The sequence below is a fragment of the Eretmochelys imbricata genome, chromosome 25, assembly GCF_965152235.1.
Source record: "Eretmochelys imbricata isolate rEreImb1 chromosome 25, rEreImb1.hap1, whole genome shotgun sequence".
In the NCBI taxonomy this organism is placed as follows: domain Eukaryota; kingdom Metazoa; phylum Chordata; order Testudines; family Cheloniidae; genus Eretmochelys; species Eretmochelys imbricata.
The window spans coordinates 15,684,968-15,700,417 of record NC_135596.1 but is presented as its reverse complement, the minus strand read 5'-3'; the positions used below and the strand labels follow the sequence as shown (position 1 = coordinate 15,700,417).

The 15,450-nt window shown below is 48.1% G+C and overlaps 1 protein-coding gene across 5 annotated transcripts in view; it reads left to right on the top strand.

The window, feature by feature from the left end:
* The first annotated feature begins 10,431 nt into the window (after positions 1 to 10,431).
* The window catches only part of CRTC1 (CREB regulated transcription coactivator 1), a 75,942-nt gene continuing 70,923 nt past the window's right edge, over positions 10,432 to 15,450 (top strand). For all 5 annotated transcript variants that reach the window (XR_013348735.1, XM_077841922.1, XM_077841921.1 and 2 more), the window contains exon 1: positions 10,432 to 10,566. Coding sequence is in view for 4 of the 5 variants with exons in the window: in XM_077841922.1 (XP_077698048.1) it covers positions 10,441 to 10,566 (126 nt within the window). In the remaining variant the exon portion in view is untranslated. The remainder of the gene's footprint in view (positions 10,567 to 15,450) is intronic.

Sequence of the window (15,450 nt, the reverse complement as noted above, 5' to 3'; positions counted from 1 at the left end):
TTGGCAGCTCGCCAGGAGCTGGAGTGCATTGCTAAACGTGCATGATTTTCATAATTGCCAATAAAGTGTGACATCCCCAGCAGTAAGAACCTTGGAGTTGGTAGCTGTTTGTACCCTGATGATATAGGCAGAAAGCACCCAGAGCTGCTTTATAGGGCCCATTTACTGTGTCTTTCGCATCTCCTTCCCCTTTGAGTGCATTTCCCTTCCCTCCCCTATGCAAATTTACCCAAACTGTTTTTTTTTAAATACTACCAAAGAGCCAGGTGGTGCTTGTCCTACTGCGAAAAGGTAGTACCAACCACCCCGTTTATGAATAAGAAACGTCCGCTCCCAACACAACAGAACTCTGTGAAATGTAAAGTCCTGTTGCCCCAAAATGTTTTATTCTTTAACTAGAGATTCATTTTAAGAGGGCTTTGCAGTGTGTGAAATATATTTGCGTTTTCTGCACATAGAAGGTTTTTACTTCTCAGATATGTTCTTTTTTCAGGTCAGTTTTCTAAGCAAATTAACCTGTTGGTACATTGAAGTTTCTCCTTGTATCAGGAATTCTGTGCCAAGGGCTTCATTATATTTCTCTTTTTTGGTGTATGCAAAATGTTGAGAAACAGTTAGGTTCTGGCATTATATAAATGCTGAGCTGTTACCTTTTATAGGGAGTATAAAACATCTGTTTTGCTAATGTATCCTTGATCAGGCCTATTTCTGCCCAAGTGATAAAGCATGAGCTTCATAATTCAAATTAATTTTCAGATACCTTTCTCTAGGACTTAAATTCAGGTATTTCAAAAAGCGATACAGTAAGTATGCATGTTACCCGGCTAACCTGGTGAAAATGTAATTCTCCATCTTCATTCCATATTTTGCCAGTGATGAATGAATAAAAATAAAGCCCCCATTTTGCTGCAGACGTACTAGAGACGCTGCAAAAAAGGTGGCTTACCAACAAATGGCCAAAATTTGAGAGGAAAGAAATGTAAATAGAAGCACTAAAACAACAAAATAATGGAGCCCCTTTTATTAAAATAGTCTACCTCTACATGTTTATCAGACGTTAGCAAACCCCAAATGTAATCTGCCTTTTCTCTTCCAGTTGCAAAGTCCATGTAACTTTGCATGGGTTTCTTCTCAGAGGAACACTTCAGTGCTCTTCCCTATTTTTTTTTTCTAACCTTCATATAAATACTCTTTCTATGCCAGCAATGCAGAGCTGAAGAGCAGCCCTCTGATAACAAACCAAGGTGCATATTCCCAGTGCTCACAAACTACCTTACAGTAAACAAACCAGAGAGCCTGCATGAAGGATGAGATAGGAACCTGGTGCTAAGGAAAATTGATTTTTTTCGTTTCAAGCTTCGACAGTGGTGATTAAATTGTTGCAGGGAAAGAGAAGAGGAATCTACTTTAGAAATTATGAAAAATACATTCTTGGGGTCCTTTTTAAATTACCCTTGTGGAAAAAAAAATCAGTTTGAATGCATCTCTGGAAGGGTGGTTCCTTGATAGGGGGCTAGAAAAAGCCATTCCAAAGTGGGCATTAATTACGCAGACACTTACCCACTGAACTAGCCTAGTCACTGCACTCCCTTTCCAGTCCCCCATGGAATCTGTGCTAGGGTGGGTTTCCTGATTCTCTAGCTGGAGACTGCTGGCAGAGCAGTGCTATGCACCATCTGTGTGTTAATGGAATGTTCTTTTTATAGATCTATATCAAAATAAAATTATTTTTCATAACGTTAACTTTCAAAATTCTAGCTGCTCTGAATCTACAAGAAACTGGCTGAACTCTTGTGAAAATGTGTCTCTTGCATACCAGTAATAAAAGAAGTTTTACTCATGTAAAATACATAGTAATGGCTCTGAGCTGTAATATCCATAAGCTCTGTTACCCTGAAAATAAACTGGGTTCTTTGCTGGATAGAAGCTACTTGAATGAACATAGGGTCTACATGACAATGATACTGCTTTATTTCTTGGATGCACAGTTCAACAACTTTGAGTCTTAAAGGGACTTAGTGGGAGCAAAAGGTTGAGCTTTCCTGTATGCATTTTTCTGTTACAAGCCTGTCATCTGGGACTGAGTTTGCTTGGAAACCATCTACCTATTTACAAGAAGCATGGACCAGTTTGGGTGCAGATTTCTCCTTCTCTTCTTTGTCCTGACCTCGCTGGCTTTGTGCCTGTAATAGGACAGTCTTGTTTGATAACATAGTGATGGTGCTCAGTATAAATACGCAGATAGATTTGTCCAGAATTCATTTTGGGGAGGGGAAGGGGGTGAAAGGACTTGCTTCACTTCTTGTTTTTATTGTAGAACTCCTCACTGGCCACGTTTGGCTGGTGGAGCTGCACTCTGCGTGAACAGCAATTGGACTGGGATCCTCTCCCCTCAAAGAGTGAACAAAGCCAAACAAACGTTTGATTGCACTCTGAGTCATTTGTTAGATTCAGAGCAGCAATAAACATTACAGGGATAAACCTGATTTGGCACATTTTTAAATACACTTGAACAGATGGGGAGCGGTAAAAGCAAAGCGTCATTAGTTCTAGGTATTTGTGCAGCTCAGGCATGTCCCATTAGGGGCTCATGGCACTACCAGGATAATAGCCTCTGTCATTTTATGGGCCTGAAAATGTACTTCAAACTGTAAAGAAAAATTGGAGCTCTTGGCAGTGTCCTGTGCTTGGCAGTGTCAGTTTCATACAGCAGTGTCATTTCATACTTTCCCAAAGCTCTGTCTGCTTAATAATCTACTTTAGTTTCCCCTACAATAGAACCTCGCTAATTCTCACTTAACAACTCCCCAGGCAGGCTAATGCTCACAAACAGATCCCAGCCATCTCACCCCAATCCTCAAATTTAGAATGAATAAAAGCTCTCTTCTGCTAGTTCTGAGCACTCTGCCAATTATTTAAAATGACAAAATACAATACATTCAGCTCAGCCGTCTTAGCAAGCCACAGCACATTTATTCAAACGCTCCCACACCCATCCAGTGGCCAGTACCTCCATCCATCTACCTCTCTTCAGATGCTGAATGAAACAAACAAGCCTGCAGTGTCCTGTGAAAGTTAGCAAATCCCAAGGCCTTTACTGAGAACGTCTTGCCAGCCACATCCCTCTCTGTTCTAGCAACGGTGACCTAGCATCACTTGCTCTGCTGGCCCCATATCATGGGGAGGTGCTGTCTGATGAGATGTCATATTACTAAAACTCTTTTGTTAATAACCATACTGATCTCCTTTGCAAAGCACTTTGAGATCTACGGATGAAAAGCGCTAGTTTATGAAACATGAATGATTCAAATCTAACTATTTTCAGAATAAATGATCAAAGTATACTTTATGATGCTCCTTGGTGTTTTTAACTCACATTTGTTAGCAGACTTGTTAAGTGACCAACTTCTGTAAGTTAGGTCGCCTGTCATTAGTGTGAATCAACAGGGTTTCACTGCAGGTGCCTTAAGGCAAGAGGAAAGCTAGTGTTACTTAATAAATCGACAGCTCTGTTAAAAAAAAGTGGAGCCCATCCCAGTATTTCAGCTGAATATGGGGCTTTTCCAGCAGTATCTCCTAATACTGCGTTTGCTGATGATAATTTTAGACCATTATTCAGGTGTTTATAACTACCTCTTAAGGTCCCTTCCAGTTCTATATTTCTACGATTTGCTTTGGGAAGAAACTTAATCTGCAAGATCCTCACCTGGGCATTGTTTTTTAACCAAACCCAACCTCCCCTAATTCCATCTGTTGTGGCGATTCTTGCATCGGACTGTGCATTTTAAACCCTGCCTGGGCATGGTACTCAAACTGCAGACCCTAAAGCTTCCTGGTTTTCCATCCTCATCCCAAGCTACTGGTTGAATTTCAGTAGCACTTTTTAGTTGAATATTTAAACAGAAGGGAATCACACAGAGAAGTTTGGAACTACATTTATGAGCCAGTTGTGATTTTTAACCTCATGACAGTTCAATCCCTGTACGTTCCACAAAGCGGGCAAATGCTAGCTGAGGTCTCGGCTGTGAAGTCTGGCAAGGAGCAGCTTGAAGACAGCTGCCAAACTAGCTTCATCTGCAGCCTGAAATTAGATTCAGATTGTAGGACAAAGGGTAAAGATTTAGTGCCCCAGGACTAGGCAGCAGTAAGAGCCCAGAGTTGCGAACTGAAATGGAAATCGGACTAACTGCTGCAGCAAAAGTCTCTAAGGTTTATTTACTGCAGAGAAAGCAAATCAAAGCCTCTTGGCTTCATCCCTGAGGCTTTGCAGCTGCAATTTCACACCCAGGTCCTGGCACATTGTTAGGTAGAGCAATTTCTGTGTCTTAAAAATAAAAATAAAACCTTTTTCACTTGTTTATGCAGACAGGGGCCAAACTCTGCTTCTGGTTACACGGGTTTAAATCTGGAGTAATTCCTTTGAAATCACAGGATTTACTCCAGATTAACGCTAGGGTAAGCAGAGCAGAATTTAGCCCTGTCAACGAGTAGTGATATGTATCTTTTCCCAGTCACATTGCTTTGGAATTGTATCCAGGAGTTTTTTACATATGGTATCTGATAACTTTCTTATCAGACCACTGCTCTGTGTCTCTGTAGGAACAGAGCTTGCCATTGTTTTAAGTGCATCATTTCCCTTTCATCACCAGCCTAGGATCTCAAAGCTGGAGACCTGTTAAACCTGCGGCCTTGAAGGGCACAGACTTAGAGATTCAGCAGCCATTCATCTTGCTGAGTGGAAGTCTTGTGTTCAGAGTAAGCATGTTAATGGCAGCATTAAGATACTGATGCATAAATAAATTTGTGGGTTTCACTGAGGGTTGAAGGAGACAAACTTGTAATGCAATTCGTGTAACTAACCTGTGTGTATGGTGTAGAATTTGTGGAAAGGATTTTTGCATTAGACATGCGTATTGGCAGTTTCTTAGGAAGTGAACGCAGTCAAATCAGACAGTGATGAGTGCATTATAACTACCTAGATAGGTGGAAATGCTTTCTGTTTGCTTAGGGAGGAACTTTCTACCCTGCCCCTTTCCGTCTAGTCACCACTCATCACTTTGAGATCTGGATCCTAAAGTGACTGATTAGAGAAATCTACCTAAAGTGCTTGTTTCCTAAGTGGAATTCGGAGTTGGAAATGGTTGACTTAAAAATCCCTAAAGGCTGCCTCTTTTCCTGCTTCCCCAAACCTGACACATGTTTATTGCTTGTTCATTAGGTGTGTAAACTAGGCCATTCAGGTTATTGCAGGTAATACAGGCTTTCTCTGCTTACCATGTGGGCTTGAGAGGCTTCCCCATCAAGATCTGAGACCTTTAGGTCATCGGGGAAGCGGTTGTTTGTCCTCTAGGGCTGCAGCTGTTGGGGTGGGGTGGAAACCTTATCACTGTCTGTAGCAGTAACATAGAAAATATTCCAGCCTTTACACCAGGGAATGAACACCATCATGTTTGAATTCAGAAAAAGCAAGCCTTGACCCTGTAAATCTCTTTATGGGAGAGTTTCAGGCAGGAGCCTTGAAAATAACCATAAAGCTGCGTTTAGTTTCCGAGGATAGGGGCGCAGTGACTTCTCTGCTTTGGTTTGTGGCTTGCAGTTTGGGGAATCTGTCATTTGCATTGTGCAAAACAAGTAACTACATTCTGCTTTGGATGGGAATTCTATGAACAAGTAACTAGGATTTGAATGAATGAGTCAGATCTAGCAAAGGGGAACCTTAAGAAGCTGCTTAGAAAGTACACCTATTTTGAGGTTCACAGGCCCAGTGTTGGGAAAGCACTTAAGTATGTCAGTAATCCATTCCTATTCAGCAAAGCATTTAAGATTGTATTTCAAAGTTCCAGAAGCACATTAAAATTAAGCATGTGCTCACGTGCTTTGCTGATATAGGACTTAATCATGTGCTTAAAATTAAACACATGCTTAAGTGCTTTGCGGAATCAGAGCTTTAACTGCTAAAGACTCTGCTGCTCTGAAACTCAGTGTGCAAGTGAAGTTCAGACTCATACAGCAAAGACAGCAATCTAGTTCTGGAAACCACTCAAATGGGTCCACAGTTGGTCTGTAAGTAGTTACCTGGTCACACTGAATAAACAACTTTCGGTAATGTTCCAGGGAGTGAAAGTTAAGACACTCAAACACCTGAACTGCTTGGGTTTTCCAGGCATTCTAGTTTATTTGGTGATCCAGTTCCAATGCAACAAAGAAGACCTCTGCTGTCAGAAAGTCACTAAGTGCCTTCATTTTCTACTCCTCATCGGGGCAAATAAATCCAAATAATTCACAAAGGAGTAGATGTTTCATTTCTATGGCTAAAGAGAACATCCACAGTTACATTAGGTAAGAAATATGAGGGATCAAACCTTCACGCCTCAGGGCATGAGCTAACTGGCTGGGGCTAGGAACAAACTCCTGCTGTGGGCTGTTTATTCCAGAATGGTCCATTGTGGGGGATTCTTGCACCTTTCCTCTGAAGCATCTGGTGTAGGGCATTAAAAAAGGATACTGGACTAGATAGACAATAGGTGTCCTCTGGCCTCTCAGCTGAGTCTGGACATCTGTCTACCAGGGACTGAGACCTATCAACTCAGAAGGGGGTGTTGAGGCTGCATTTCAGCAGTGGGTGAAGTAAGCTCTGTCTTGACAGCCTGTGAAGTCCCTTGAGAGCCAGTGTCTACTGGATTAATGCTGTATGAGTGTAACGAAGTATAATCTTTACAGAGAGACATAGAAGGATACAAGAGACTGCAGCTCAGTGTAATTTGAAACTCCCAAATACACAACCTGAGAGACCCCCATCCCAACACTGGGAATAGCAAGGAGGGATGCGGTCACCTTCAGGTTTGACTGTTACCACGTCAACTACCTCAGGTCAGATGCATCTAAAGCAGGGCCTTGTTTGCAACAAAACCTGATGCAAGCCTTTTAGTCCCTGTGCTTCACTAACTCCAGGTGAGCTTCGGAGCCACCTTCAGCACTTTGGTCTGTCCTAATCTCAAAGGTGCTTCCATCACAAAAGGTGTAGAGGGATGAGGTAGGTCTAGCTACCATCCCAGGGTGTCCCTGTTGTAGGGGAGGGATAGCTCAGTGGTTTGAGTATTGGCCTGCTAAACTCAGGGTTATGAGTTCAATCCTTGAGGGGTCCATTTAGGGATCTGGGGCAAAAATTGGGGATTGGTCCTGCTTTGAGCAGGGAGTTGGACTAGATACCTCTCCTGAGGGCCCTCCCAACCCTGAGTTTCTATGATAAGTTTTCCAGTGAGACCATCAGTGTTCTCATATAGCCCATCTGTGCTCAAGGTGGAAAGAGGGGCAGTCATATAAATAACATTCCTGGCCTCAGCTCATCATTTTGTCAAATACTTAGCACAGCATTTGCTGGGGGAAGGGTGAAACCTGGCACTGGGCTGAACTGCCTCCTTGCCAGAGCCTTAATGCAATCAAGATTTATACTGGCTTCCAGGCCATGCACGCAGCTGTAGCCCAGACCCCGCCCACACCCCATAATGTGCAACTATGCGTCGGAGAAAGACTCCAGAAGCAAGAAAATGTGTGAATATTTTGCAAGAAAAATTTAAAAACGATGTAAGAAGTTTTAACAAGTTTACAAATACTTGCCATGTAAATATCCGAAAGAAAACAGTTACCATGACCAGTTAGCATTTTTTCAGAGAGGCGTACAGGCATGTAGTCATCATATCTTTCTATCTGACAGGCGGTTAGAATATTCGAGTGAGAATCATTGCAACACCTATAATGTCATTTCGAATGATTTGATTAAGTTTAACATATTTAACAGACCACGCATATCTCTCCGCTGTTAATATTCAGGAACAATTGGAGAGGTGTGCTGGGTTTTGTTTTTTTTTTTTGCATGCAAGTGTACATTGAATATTGAATAAACAGTAATCAAATTTATCTACCTATCCTCTGTCTGTTTTGCCAGGTATGTAATTGATGTGTTAATTTGCCATAACCACAACCTCCCATATCTTCTGAATCATTCCTCTATGGTTGGACCGTTTTTTCTTTTTCCCATTAGTGGCTACCACTAACTGAGCAGCTCCTAGCAGATGAGAGACTAATTTTTCATTTCCTCTTGTGTAACCATTCCTATTAGGAAGCCCCAGCAGGATTACCAAGGGATCATTAAACAAATTATTTTAAAATCATGGAATGTGAGCACAAGAACTAGTTTAGCTGTTGTAATTCACCCAATCACATCATAGGACGATGGAGCCAAAGCCACATGAGAAAACCGCGGCTGGAAAAAACCTGTGTTCTCCCACCATGCACCACCCGAGAAGCAGAAGTCAGGGAAGGTGAAAGGTTCTGTCGCCTTTGGGATGAAATCTAAGCAAATGGCCACCCACAGTCTTTCACACCATGGAAGGAGAAAGGAAGTTGAATCAAGTTTAATCTTTAGCACTTAATCTTCTGATGCCAATACCAGCAGATTGCTATCTGGGTCTATGGATGCCTGGTATTCCCATTTGTATTAATCTGTTCTGAGACTGGGGTAACTCTGCAAATCATTCCCACCCTTCCCAAGCAAAAATAATGAGTAGTTAATGAGTCTTAATAAGTCACAAAATTTCTACATGCATTTAGCACTGAAGATCCATTATGCAGCCTGCACACTGTTAATTCCACTGTACAGTCAGTTCCATTTACTCAGCTGGCCTGTATTTAACTATTCAGTTTACTGTTTATCTAATTATTTATTCCTGATCAGTAATACACCAGCTACTAAGTTATCAATGAACTGAGGGTTGGTAAATGGAACGCAAGGTAAACTATTACCTGGTTGTTAATAGTAATAATATATTGTGCTGACAGAGGCATAATTTCCTCCAGCCATCTCCAAGAGTTTTAAAATGTGGATAAGTATCGTTCTCTCTCTCTCTCAAAAGGGAGGGGACAGGGGCACTCAGCAGAGGCTGCATAGTGAGTCAGTGGCAGAGCTAGGAATAGACTCTAGGTCTTCTGACTCCCAGGCCTCTGCTCTGACCACTTGACCATTACAAATACACCGTTAGTCGGGCATGGACTGTTCGTGTGACAAAATAATGCACCAAAAAGTAGGGTGCTGACTTTACCGCAGCTGTTCCGTAAAAGTGGCAGCGTAAAGGCCAGTGGGGGGCGTTAGGAAATACCAGCATGATCAGGGTTTATTACTGCTGAATGCCTGCATCTCCCCGACCCCAGCGCTTGACACCAAGATGGCATTAGCACAGCCGCAAGGGGTGACTTAGCAGCCTGAACTTGAAACAGCTACGCTCCCTGGAACTACAGGCTACAATCTCCTCTACCCTTCACCCTCTCAACTCCCAGGCAGGAAGGTCCATGCATTTTATGGAGGGTGGGTCTTCTAAGGTCCTGACTACTCAGCATGGACAGTAAAGATGCTGGGGGCACCTTTCGTAAGAGTAGAGGCTGCTACAGAGCAGGCAAGATGTGTGTGTGTCTCGATATTTTTATATATATAGGAGAGGGCAGGTGTATTTATAGGTGGGTGTAGGGGTATGCACTGGTAGTTATGGGGGGCTGGGTTACCACAGTGTAAATATTGCTTCCACGTCTCTCCTAACTGCTTGTACCCTCTCTTGCAGAAGAGGGTAGCTGCTGGTGAGGGCAGCCAGGGCTGGAAGGAGGGGGGAATAGGAGGGGGAAGGGAGGGGTTGGGGACAATCAGGGCTAGGAGGAGGGGGGAATAGGAGGGGGAAATGGGGGGGGTTAGGGGCAGCCAGGGCTGGGGTGGACGGGGAAATAGGAAGGGAAAGTGGGGGGACTGGGGGCAGTGAGGGCTGGAGGAGAGGGGAACTGGGAGGGGGTTGGGGGCAGCCAGGGCTGGGGGGAGGAGGGGAGTGGGGGGCAGCCAGGGCTGGGATGGAGGAAGGAAAGTGTGGGGAGGTTGGGGGCAGTTGGGGCAGGGGGAGGAGGAGGGGAGTGGGGGGCAGTCAGGGCTGGGGTGGAAAGAGGAAAGTGGGGGGGGGTTGGGGGCAGCCAGGGCTGGAGCGGGGAGGAGGGGAGTTGGGGGCAGCCGGGGCTGGGGGAGGAGGGAGGAAAGTGTGGGGGGGCTGGGGGCAGCTAGAATAGGGGACACCCTCCCCGTCTATCTGTTCTTGCTGGATGGGAACGGGGTCGGTGGAGCCTAGATTTACCGCGCATGCGCGCTGGACGGCGCCCAACCTGCTCCTCTTCCTTCCCCTCCCAACTCATCTTTAAAGGGCCAGTAACGGGGGCGAGGACGCGGAAGTCCGCTCCTGCGCCTGTTCCACGGCGTCTGCGGCACTTCGCCCCGCGTACGCATGCGCACTTGGTTCCCTTCGCCCGGTCTCAGGCGCGGGCGCCGCTGGTCTCCACCCCCCGCCCGGCCCCTCCGCCCGCGCATGCGCCTTGCCCCCTCCGGCCCGGGGAGGGGGACGCGGACGGGGGAAGATGGCGGCCTCGAACAACCCGCGGAAATTCAGCGAGAAGATCGCGCTGCACAACCAGAAGCAGGCGGAGGAGACGGCGGCTTTCGAGGAGGTGATGAAGGACCTGAGCCTGACCCGGGCCCACAGGGTGAGTGAGCGCGGGGGGCTGCGGTGGACCCCTGCGAGGGGCAGTAGCCCCCGGGGGGGGGCTGGGGGCGGCTGACCGCCGTGCAGCGGGCGGGCTGCGGAGGAGGGGGCAGCTCGTGTCCGCCTTGTGGGGGCTGAGGAGGGGCAACTAACATCCCTCTCGTGGGTGAGGGGGCGATTGACCCCCCCCCCCCCGTGTGTGGGTGTGTGTGTGAGGGGTGGGCTGAGGGAGGAGGGGGGTGATTGACCCCCCCCCGTGTGTGTGTGGGGGGGGCTGAGGGAGCGATTGACCCCTCCCCCGTGTGTGTGTGGGGGGGGGGCTGAGGGAGGAGGGGGCGATTGACCCCCCCCTCTGTGTGTGTGGGGGGGGGCTGAGGGAGGAGGGGGCGATTGACCCCCCCTCTGTGTGTGTGGGGGGGGGGGCTGAGGGAGGAGGGGGCGATTGACCCCCCCTCTGTGTGTGTGTGGGGGGGGGGCTGAGGGAGGAGGGGGCGATTGACCCCCCCTCTGTGTGTGTGTGGGGGGGGGCTGAGGGAGGAGGGGGCGATTGACCCCCCCTCTGTGTGTGTGTGGGGGGGGGCTGAGGGAGGAGGGGGGCGATTGACCCCCCCTCTGTGTGTGTGTGGGGGGGGGGGCTGAGGGAGGAGGGGGCGATTGACCCCCCCTCTGTGTGTGTGTGGGGGGGGGGGCTGAGGGAGGAGGGGGCGATTGACCCCCCCTCTGTGTGTGTGTGGGGGGGGGGCTGAGGGAGGAGGGGGCGATTGACCCCCCCTCTGTGTGTGTGTGGGGGGGGGGCTGAGGGAGGAGGGGGGCGATTGACCCCCCCTCTGTGTGTGTGGGGGGGGGGGGCTGAGGGAGGAGGGGGCGATTGACCCCCCCTCTGTGTGTGTGTGGGGGGGGGGGCTGAGGGAGGAGGGGGCGATTGACCCCCCCTCTGTGTGTGTGTGGGGGGGGGGCTGAGGGAGGAGGGGGCGATTGACCCCCCCCTCTGTGTGTGTGTGGGGGGGGGCTGAGGGAGGAGGGGGCGATTGACCCCCCCCCCTGTGTGTGTGGGGGGGGGGGGCTGAGGGAGGAGGGGGCGATTGACCCCCCCCCCGTGTGTGTGTGGGGGGGGGGCTGAGGGAGGAGGGGGCGATTGACCCCCCCCTGTGTGTTTTTGGGGGGGGCTGAGGGAGGAGGGGGCGATTGACCCCCCCACTCTGTGTGTGTGTGGGGGGGGGGGCTGAGGGAGGAGGGGGCGATTGACCCCCCCTCTGTGTGTGTGTGGGGGGGGGGCTGAGGGAGGAGGGGGCGATTGACCCCCCCCTGTGTGTGTGTGGGGGGGGCTGAGGGAGGAGGGGGCGATTGACCCCCCCCTGTGTGTGTGTGTGGGGGGGGCTGAGGGAGGAGGGGGCGATTGACCCCCCCTCTGTGTGTGTGTGTGTGGGGGGGGCTGAGGGAGGAGGGGGCGATTGACCCCCCCCTCTGTGTGTGTGTGGGGGGGGGCTGAGGGAGGAGGGGGCGATTGACCCCCCCTCTGTGTGTGTGTGGGGGGGGGGGCTGAGGGAGGAGGGGGCGATTGACCCCCCCCCTGTGTGTGTGTGGGGGGGGGCTGAGGGAGGAGGGGGCGATTGACCCCCCCTCTGTGTGTGTGTGGGGGGGGCTGAGGGAGGAGGGGGCGATTGACCCCCCCTCTGTGTGTGTGTGGGGGGGAGGCTGAGGGAGGAGGGGGGCGATTGACCCCCCCTCTGTGTGTGTGTGGGGGGGGGCTGAGGGAGGAGGGGGCGATTGACCCCCCCTCTGTGTGTGTGTGTGTGGGGGCTGAGGGAGGAGGGGGCGATTGACCCCCCCCCTGTGTGTGGGGGGGGGCTGAGGGAGGAGGGGGCGATTGACCCCCCCTCTGTGTGTGTGTGTGGGGGGGGCTGAGGGAGGAGGGGGCGATTGACCCCCCCCTCTGTGTGTGTGTGGGGGGGGCTGAGGGAGGAGGGGGCGATTGACCCCCCCTCTGTGTGTGTGGGGGGGGGCTGAGGGAGGAGGGGGCGATTGACCCCCCCTCTGTGTGTGTGGGGGGGGGCTGAGGGAGGAGGGGGCGATTGACCCCCCTCTGTGTGTGTGGGTGGGGGGGCTGAGGGAGGAGGGGGCGATTGACCCCCCTTCTGTGTGTGTGTGGGGGGGCTGAGGGAGGAGGGGGCGATTGACCCCCCCTCTGTGTGTGTGGGGGGGGGCTGTGGGAGGAGGGGGCGATTGACCCCCCCTCTGTGTGTGTGGGGGGGGGCTGAGGGAGGAGGGGGCGATTGACCCCTCTCTGTGTGTGTGGGGGGGGCTGAGGGAGGAGGGGGCGATTGACCCCCCCCTCTGTGTGTGTGGGGGGGGGCTGAGGGAGGAGGGGGCGATTGACCCCCCCCGTGTGTGTGGGGGGGCTGAGGGAGGAGGGGGCGATTGACACCCCCCCGTGTGTGTGGGTGGGTGCTGTGTGCAGCCCCAGTGCTGGTTTAACATCCCCCTCTGGAGAGCAGGGCTCACCAGGCTGCCTCCCCAGGATATATGCATGGCAGGGAGTGCCATGTATTCTGATAGCTCGCACAAGAGTGGAACTGGTTGGATTTGTGGCATGGGGTTCTGCAGGCCCTTTTGCCCTGTCCTGCTTTTGGTGGTGCCATGATGCCCACCTGCTGAACAGAAGTAGGTTCTTACTGCTGGCTAGAATCAGTACCTCGGAATAAGAATGAGCATCATTGTGTGAGTGAGAGCCCAGACTGAGGTGAGAGGAGTATCATCTGGGTGTGAGGTCCATGAGGAATGTGGGGAAGATTTCATGTAGTATTTAGGTTCAGGGGCCTTTTGTGCTTGGTCCTGTGCAAACATACAGGAAAACATTGTGTCTCTCACAAAGAGTTTATAATCTGATCCTTGTCCTCCTCCTCCTTTGTAAATATGCATTTGCTTTCTTGATACCTTCTGTAGAGTGCTGAAAGCTTCCTTTTGCTTTACAAAATATGGAGAGATGAGTCCCTGCCTTGAGTAGCTTGCAACTGAACTTAGACATTACGCAGGATGAGTTCAGGCACAAGAAGGTGTAGAGGAGGCACATGTATCGCCATACTGATAATAAGTAAAACTGTAAAAGGAAAAGGAGGACTTGTTAGTCTCTAAGGTGCCACCAATTTATTTGAGCATAAGCTTTCATGAGCTACAGCTCACTTCATCGGATGCATGCAGTAGAAAATACAATGGGGAGATTTTGTATACACAGAACATGAAACAATGGGTGTTACTGCACCCATTATTTCATGTTCTCTGTGTATATAAAATCTCTCCACTGTATTTTCTGTTGCATGCATCCGATGAAGTGAGCTGTAGATCACGAAAGCTTATGCTCAAATAAATTTGTTAGTCTCTAAGGTGCCACAAGTACTCCTTTTCTTTTTGCAGATACAGACTAACACGGCTGCTACTCTGGAGTAAAACTGTGTGAATGCATTGAGTTAACATCATTAATATTTTTCCCATTATGTTTTAATTGTCATCAGTGCAAATTAATGCACCTTCAGCTCCGTTTTGTCTTGTGCTGTCTTTGGGAAACACATAATTAGAAATTACAGTGTAGTGAATACATTTTTCAGTGCTTGCCAGGAATGTCAGGGTGCTATTTTGACTGCTTATGGATTTTTCTGATTTAAATCTAGTGATGGTTGAGACAGAGAGAGAGAGAGAAAACTCTCCATTAGTGTCTTCAGCTTATATGTGTGTCAACATTTTTATGCTGCTTTAAGATAAAAAAATAAAAATGCAAGCCTGTTTGTAGTCCTATCATACCATGAAAGGGAACATATTGTTGAATTTGCTGTATTGCTTTATATTCCTTGTTATCAGAATAGTGTAAATACTTGTTTGTTTTAATTAAAACAGCTTGGTCTCTTTTACCAATAGAAGCTGGTCCAGTAAAAGATATTACCTCACCCATCTTGTCTCTCTAATAAAACAAAGGCACATTTCTTTTGTCAGCTAACTCTTACTATGGTATATACTTACTTATTCTTACTCTGTTCATGCTAAACTATTTGTTGACATTTAATGGAGGATGCTATGTGAAGTTTCTCCTTGTGTTAGTTGAGGATATACTGAAAGCAGTTTTAGTGATGTTTGCAGTTATCTGAATCTTCTTTTATCCCTTGTGTTGCTGTTGTCCTGGTAGAGCTTGTCAAGTTGGGTTTTGTAAAGAATCTATTTAAATATATATGAGCTTTGTAATTTTCAACCCTCCAGATAGTTCTCAGGATTTGAATATTCTTGAGAGAGAATTCATGAAACCATGTACTTAAAATGTGCCTATTGAAAAGTGATATTCCGTACTGAGCATTCACAGTTTGAAATATTTATATACGGTAAGGATGGATACAACTCGCAATACCAGAGCCAAGCATACCCAAATATTGGTGTTCAAAATTCTAGTCTGAATTTTGCAGATGGAACTCATCTTTAGTTTAAGGAAGACCAGCATTGAGAAAGTGACCCAAGCTGAATAACTTGTTTCAGGAATCTGGGTTCTGAAGTGATGGAAATTTTGACCAAATAGCTGAGCACAATGTCTCCTTTGTGAATTTTTTTTATTGCATGATTTCATCTGTGTTTAAAATGCAGTATAAAAAGGGTTAAGCACAATCTTGCTGTTGGCTCTCAATTTCACTTGGCAACCACACACTTTGCTGTCAGTCTGAAAATGCGTTATTCTGATTCAGTTTGTGGAACCAACCCAAAATTTCTCTTGTTTTTTTTCATTATTAGTAATTGTCTTTTTGCAGTGCTTTACCATCTTGTCTGTTTAGGGTTAGTTATTGGTCATAGCAGAGGCAAAGACTTGCAATACTAACGTTTGTGCATATGCACATTAATGCTTCTCTGAGTT